The 7,810-nt window shown below is 34.6% G+C and overlaps 1 protein-coding gene across 1 annotated transcript; it reads left to right on the top strand.

The window, feature by feature from the left end:
* The first annotated feature begins 2,065 nt into the window (after positions 1-2,065).
* Positions 2,066-2,998, top strand: LOC119819495 (olfactory receptor 9G4-like). Its single transcript, XM_038337724.1, has one exon. It carries the CDS (start codon positions 2,066-2,068, stop codon positions 2,996-2,998), a length of 933 nt encoding a protein of 310 aa, XP_038193652.1.
* Positions 2,999-7,810: the final 4,812 nt, after the last annotated feature.

Here is a 7,810-nt window from a genome sequence, read left to right as displayed (position 1 = left end):
GAGTGGGCAATGCTCTTAACCTCTGAGCCATCTCTCCAGCCCCATTCTTTTTATTCTTTATAACACAGTTGCATTTTCTTTTTATTCAATTCAAACACTGTAGTAAATTGCTCATTTAAACTTCTTGCTTGTTTTCAAACAACTGGGAAAAACATCGTATTTTGTATGTGTCTTTTAGCTTTCCTTAGAGATTTTTGGTATTTGTAGATATAGAATGCAAGGATTTTAAGTCTCTAGATGACCTCACATTAAAAATTGAACGCTTCCTCATGTTGAGCATCTACAATGTCAAAAACGTCACAATCATGTTTTCACATAACCTAAGGAAAGGCAAAAAAGTGGTTTTAAAATAAATAGTTTTAAAACATATTTAGTAATCAAAGAAGTAAATGTCAGTCAGCTATAGAATGGTCTCAGTGAGGAAGAGAAAAGAGGACATAGTCATTCTCTTTTATTAATGGTAAGTGCTTAACATTTGAGAAACACACTTTGCTTTCTATTTCTTCAAACATAATTTTTCATACCATATATTCTTAAAATTTTTTGCTCCTTCATCTGAGTTCCTTTCCACCTCCTCACATATTTTATTCCATACCTTCTTTACCACTTTCTTTATACAAAAAACAGCCAAAACCAAACCAAAACAAAAAAACTTCAGAATAAAACAAACCAAACAGACAAAAAGAGAAATGAAAACAAATACCCATAAAATGTCAGAAGAAACATATACACATGCCAACAGATACACACACACACAAACACACAAACACACACACACACACACACACCATAAAAACACAGAATCAGGATATAATAACAGATATGCAAAAGACAAGGTAAAAATTGCCCAAACAAAGCATTATAAGAAAATAAATCTCCAAAAATACTCTTGACTTTGTCTTATGCTGGACATCTCCTGCTGGACATGGAGCCTCCCTTAGCTGTGGTTTGTATTTCCAATGAGGCACCATTGGAGAAACCTAATTTTTTTTTTTTTTGCTAGGAGTTTGGAAACATTTGCTCAAGGAGCTTTTGAGTTATATTATGAACTGAGCTGCTCAACAGACCACACTGGTCACTGGGAGCATCCTGCTTAATCTGGGCTTCCCTTGTGTCAACTGATGAGACAGGCTTATAACATTACTTTATAACATGCTCCCTTATGGGCAAGGATGAACATGGTGAGAGACTGGACCTGGAGTCATAACCGGAACATACAAATACAGTTTTCTCTTTGTACTTACAGTCTGGAAGACTACAATGTACTTCTGTTCATAAAAGCATCATCACAACGCCTAGCATATAAAATGTTCACATTAGCTTGTGGAAAGATTATTGAATGTTTTGAGTTTAATAGAAAGTGTCTAATCTCTTAGGTTATAGCAGTACGCAAGGCAGAAAATTTAGGATAATATGCTAAACAGTGGTCTGGCTTTTTTGATTAAATTCCAAAGGTGTCATTTATTTCATTCATGTATTTAATTTTTCACTTTAATGTCTGAGTACAACATTTTATTGAACACTTCTTTTTGATATGCTCACTGCCATATACAGTTAATGAGTATTTTATTATCTATCCTCTTTCTACATGCTGACAACCTGTCAGGAAACTGTAAAAGTTCATGAACTTTCTGTTTCTTATCTTTTTGATAAGGGACTGGGTCCAAATGATGTAGTTCAGAAATGAGATCTTGAAAATTTCTAATTTAAAACCTCTAACTCCAGGAGTCTTTCACAGTCATGAAACTTCGAAATTTTCTAATTTAAACCTTTAATTCCAAAAGTCTTCCATAGTCACTGTCTGAAACTCTACTGTTTTTTGCTGTCTTGTAATTATTTAAAGGAGAGAATGGCTATAAACCTCCCAGTCTTTGTTGCTTTGATGGATATATATTGCTTACGTCTTTCTCTTAATGGATTACATCCCTAATCTACATTTTTTATCACATCATGTTATTCAGGTCCAGTGATTGATGATTGCTTGTTTCTCTTATCATCTTATTGGGATTGTCTCTATTCTGTGTATTCCCTGCATCTTTCTACTCTGGCTTTCTCCTTTGAGGGCATGGAGATGGACAATCGCACCATCCTTACTGAATTCATCCTCCTGGGCTTCTCAGAAGACCCCCACCTGCAGTGGATTCTATTTGGAATATTTCTAACCATCTACGTGATGACCTTGTCAGGAAACATGACCTTGGTTATCCTAATTCGTATTGATTCCAGGCTACATACACCTATGTACTTTTTTATAGGAGGTCTATCTTTTTTGGATTTCTGGTATAATTCTGTGTATATACCTAAAATCTTGGTCAATTGTATCTCAGAAGATAAGCGTATCTCCTTGGCTGGCTGTGGGGCTCAGTTTTTCTTTTCCTGTGTAGCAGCCTATACTGAGTGCTACCTGCTGGCAGCCATGGCCTATGACCGCCATGCTGCAATTTGTAGCCCATTGCTTTATTCAAGCATCATGTCAAATTCTCTCTGTACTGGGCTGGTGGCTGGATCCTATGTTGGAGGGTTTTTGAATGCCATAGCCCATACTGCCAACACATTCAGGTTAAGTTTCTGTGGTAAAAATATTATTGATCACTTTTTCTGTGATGTGCTTCCATTGGTAAAAATGTCCTGTACAGACACTCGTGTCTATGTGAAAATTCTCTCTAGTATGGTGGGCTTCACTGTGCTCTCCAGCATTCTTGCCATCCTCGTTTCTTATTTCAACATCCTCCTGGCTATCTTGAGGATCCGCTCAGCCTCAGGAAGACGCAAGGCATTCTCCACCTGTGCCTCTCACCTGGTCTCCGTCACCCTCTTCTATGGCTCCCTGCTCTTCATGTATTCAAGGCCTAGTTCCAACTACTCCCTGGAGAGAGACAAAGTGGCTGCCATGTTCTACACCATCATCAATCCATTGCTCAACCCTTTCATCTATAGCCTGAGAAACAAAGATGTTAAAGAAGCCTTTAAGAAACTGATACAACATATACAACAATGAGCATGAAAGGTTACATTTTACATATTATGGCTGATTAAAAACTGACTTGTAGACATGTTTGTACTTTTTCTATCATAGTTAAAGTTGAAACAATGTCCTAACAGCCATTGAAACCTTAGCAACCTTCTCCTAAATTATGATTAATACATTCTTGCTACTTAAGCTTTCTAAATATATAACAATTAATTTTTCAATGTAATATTCTTGTTTGTTTGCAATACTAACTTTAAAACAATAACATACCCCATCTTTTTTTTGGTCAGGATGGTCATGGGACAAGATGAAATTGAAAAAATTTGATTGTGTTTTCTTACTTAGTTTGACTTTGTAGTTTTATACATGAATTGTATCAAATATGAAAATAATACAATGCTAAGATTGCTAGAAATTTGTTCAAGGTTTTATAAATTAGTATTCTTAGTAAAGATGTCTCTTAAATTTCTTCCTATAAATGTAATTAAACACAAAAGATATTTGTGTAAAACTTCCATTTTTGCTCTAGGATTTTAATACAAATGTTCTTTAGAGGTATTTTGGGTTAAATAAAATAAAGCTCTGAAGATTAGCTCAGACATTAGAGCATATATTGTTGCTGCAGATGACCAGAGGTCAGTGCCAGTACCTACAATGGGTGGTTCACAGCTCCCTGTAACTTAAGCTCCAGGAACATCAGATTCTTCTGGCCTCTATAAGCACATGTAAAAAGTGCCTATACCCCTCACAAGCAGAGAAAACCTACCCATAATTAAAAGCAAAATAAATATTTAAATAAATCATATAAATTAAATCATTTTGAGGTTCTTACTTTAACCTAAGAGTATAAATACTAATATTTATGATTTACTTCAATATAAGTCCCATTGAATTAAAATATCATAACTAAATGGAAAAAGCTTAGAAAAGGTTACCAATGTTCAGCTCTATTCTGGACCCTATGGTTGTTTTCTTTTCCCAGGTATTTTATGTCAGCTCACAGTTAAATGAATGTCATAATCCAGGGGCTCAGTTGATATTTTAGTTACTCTTTTTAACAATGTCATTGAAATATTTAAAATCTTATAGATGCAAGTGAAGATCCTAAAACTCAAGGTTGGAATTTCACTATTGAAAAGAAAATTGGTGTTGTCAGAATGACCTAATTATTTCATCCAGTTAATTTTCAATTGACATTTTAGAAATAAAGTATTACATCCTTCACTCTGATTGTTCTTTAAATGTATATTATTACCTGCTAGACACAGTACAGCACTCTTCACACTGTAGTCTGACCATAACTATACTACAAATGACACAAATAATGTCCTTCTTATTTAATGCATTACAATATGAAAACTTTGAAACTATTGTTTCATTTTTATTTACTTTTATTGAAAATAGATTTTCTTATATTGTATGTATTTGCATATATAACATATACAGTATATCTTGATTACAAATCCCCCTCCTGTTACTCCTCTTCTAGTTCCTTCCCTACTGCCCCTCCCAACCAGATTCACTCCTGTTTGGTCTCCAGTTAGAAAAGAACAGGCTTCTAAGAGATAGCAACAAAACATAACAAAAATAAAATATAATAAGATAAAACAAAACCCGTTATATCAAAGTTGGATAAGGCAAACTAACAGAAGGACAAAAGCCCAAGGGAAAGCACAAAAGTCCGTGGCCCATTCGTTCACACACTCAGGAGATATTATCCTGAATTGAAAGCGATAGTATATATGCAGCAGATCTGGGAAGACCTGGCCCTGTGCTTGCTGCTGCAGTCTTTGCGAGTTCTCAAGAATCAAAGAAATAACGTTTGAAAAGAACACTGGAGTTTTATTGGCATGATGAGGCTGTCTGACTTCACCTGGATTGGAAGAGTGAGCGTCCTGAGAGTGCTGGGCAGCAGCTTCCACCACACCTGATCTCTCATAGAGACTCAAATTTGCAAATGCGAGAGGACTTAATTTGGAGGACTGGGGAGAAAGCATAAAGCAGATTCATTTTAATGTGGGTTTAAGATCTAGATCGTACTTAGGCTGTGGTTGTGTTCAGACATTAAAGAAAAACAATATTCAAAGAAAACCAGGAAACTCTCTCAATTCTACTTCTCTGATCTGTGGCAGTAAAACTTGATAGGCAGGGAATTATTTTATTGGATACTTCAAATTTCATGTAGTTTGGATATTATTCTCTGACAACACAGTTGGAAATACTAATCTTTTAATTGTTGCATGGTTTTAAAGAAATGGGCAGAGAAAGTCAAGATAACACATTTAAATTTGGATATTATCAACTGATATTTGAGAATCTGACTTTGTAACAACTGAATAAATCAAAAATCAAAACCCATTAGATTTCTTTTTAAAGTAAACTTTTTTTTTTTTTTACTTTTAACACATCCTATGTTGCAAAATTTCATATACTGGTGATTTTATGTTTCCTAAGTAGTTTCCAAACCATAAGCCACGAGATGACTTAGTCTCTGTTGGTTTTGCTCACTGTATAAATATCTTAGGCCTACCATAATCCCTGCACTGTATTTAATATAAAGAACTACTTCATAAATGTTTGTAGAGGGTTAGGTAATTAACTATTAAATAGGCAAAGGCATATATCTCTCCAAAATTACTTTATTAAAAATGCAAAATATAAAACAGAACATACATCATATCCCCTTGAGAGAGAGACAGAGACAGAGAGGCACAGAGAGAGATTATGTGTGTGTGTGTACATTTTATAGGTTTATAAGATCCAGGTGTATCACTGTAAATATATTAATATTCACCAGGAAATAAAAGGGAGTGCTAGGCTTAGTGTCTACAGTTTTTACTGTCTGCCTCTTATTAAAAACCAATGAAATAGTTTAACCCAGTACCATTTGAAGCACATTTTAGAGAAGAGTACTTGGCAAAGTAATTTTAAATGAGATAACCACTCAGGTGAGGGCAAGTAAAAAGAATTAGTCAATTCCTAGTAGTGCAAGTGATGGGTAATTGTGAGAGTTTCTGCTTTGAACTTCCCGTGGAGCACAAAATGCTCTAGGTTTCTAGCCTGCTCAGCAACATGGAAGATAAATAGTGCCAGTCTTCATATGAACCTGTGCCCCACACAGACGTCATACTGGTTTGATTTTTATGAAGAATACAAATGAATACAGCAACCAACTCCGTTTTTAGTAGAATGTTTAAGTTCAAGAGACTTATGACATAGTGACTCTAAAGTCATGTTCCCTGTATAAAACATTCTATAAATGAATCCGATTATGAGATACCCTACAAAGTTGTACATATAAAACATGAGCTGAGCAGTGACAGTATCAGTGGGCATGTCAAAGTCAAAAAGGTGAAGCTCGTGAGACCTTAACTCTACACAACGAACTACAGGTAACTAAGGTGTGCTGTGAGCAGGAGACATGTCTTTCTCATGGAAGAGAACACCAACACCAATTAGTTATCCAATATCAAATGGTCAACCTCACAAATACACACACACACACACACACACACACACACACACACGAAGTATACCAAGTGAGCAGGTTGTATTTAAGTGTTTACGAATACATATCCATATACATGCCTGTTACTATTAATGAAAAAAAAAAAAGACCATCCATTCGAAAGAGAGCAAAAGAGTTGCACGGGGTGAGATAGAGGGAGAAAAGGAGATGTGGAGAAATGATGTAAGTATACTATAATCTCAAAAAATGAAGTAAATGATTTTTTTAAAAAATGTTGCCACAACCATTTATATACTTTCATGAAAATGTTCCTATGGAATCTAAAGGAAAAAGTAAATTATAAAAATCAAAATACTTAATTTATTAAAACTTGTATATCTGACGATACAACTATGGAATCCAGTTATGTTAAGAATTGCAAGCTTTTATATTTGAGCAAATACCATGTAGAGTTTATACTGAAATTTCAAATCAGTATAGAAGATTCCTCTGAATACTTCGAGGTTATAAACCTTCACATAAAGCATGAAGGAACTTGTCATAGTCTTGGATGTGTTCTAAAATGTCAGTCCTATGAACTCAATCACAATTTGACTATACTTACCTTTCTATTTTCTTATATTTATTATAATTAATAGATTATACTAGAGCCAAGGGTCCTTTTCCACACAGAAAGAAAATGAGCACACACTTTGATCAGTCATGCTTACAGTATCTTAATATTTTCTGATCTCATTTAGAGAAGGAAACTTGCTTTTTTTTTCTCAAATGGTTAGAATAAACTCTCTGCACATAGTGCATTGAGAAACCCTGACTTCAAAGCAGAGGGAAGGAGGATATGTTTCTGATAAAGACAGTTTTAAGAATTTATTTGCTATCATAGTTTTAGTTTTGAACAAGTCATTTGCTTCTAGAATGGCATATTTTCTAGTTTCACTCATACAGTTAAGTAAAGGAATATATTGGATACACTTGTTTCTAATCATAGGAAAATAGTGAAATAAACTAAATACATTGTTCTCATTAAGAGCAAATAATTGTGTACATCCTGGTCTCCAAATACTAATGATTCAGATTTTCTGCGACAGTGGTGAGCTGTCACTCTTAAAAGCTAGACAATGAATCATTAGCTTTGTGTTTTATTTGTGATCTAAGACAATGTGGCAACAACACAAGCCTGCATATTTTATAATAAGTGTTTGTACATACATACATTAACCTTCTTTCTAAAGTAGGTCTCCTGAAGTGTCATGCAGGAATGGTGGAAATATTTTTTTCCTATTTTACGGTGAGATCAGCAGTGCATTTACCAACATTCACATAAGCACATTTCATATTCTCTGTGCTTCTCGTAAGTGAATGATCTTGAT

Source organism: Arvicola amphibius, chromosome 7 (assembly GCF_903992535.2).
Source record: "Arvicola amphibius chromosome 7, mArvAmp1.2, whole genome shotgun sequence".
NCBI lineage: Eukaryota > Metazoa > Chordata > Mammalia > Rodentia > Cricetidae > Arvicola > Arvicola amphibius.
The sequence above is the reverse complement of the archived record's forward strand: the minus strand, read 5'-3'. Positions and strand labels throughout refer to the sequence as shown.

Coding starts and splice junctions, on each gene's coding strand:
- LOC119819495 (XM_038337724.1), top strand. CDS start 2,066: ATGGAGATGGACAATCGCACCATCCTTACTGAATTCATCCTCCTGGGC.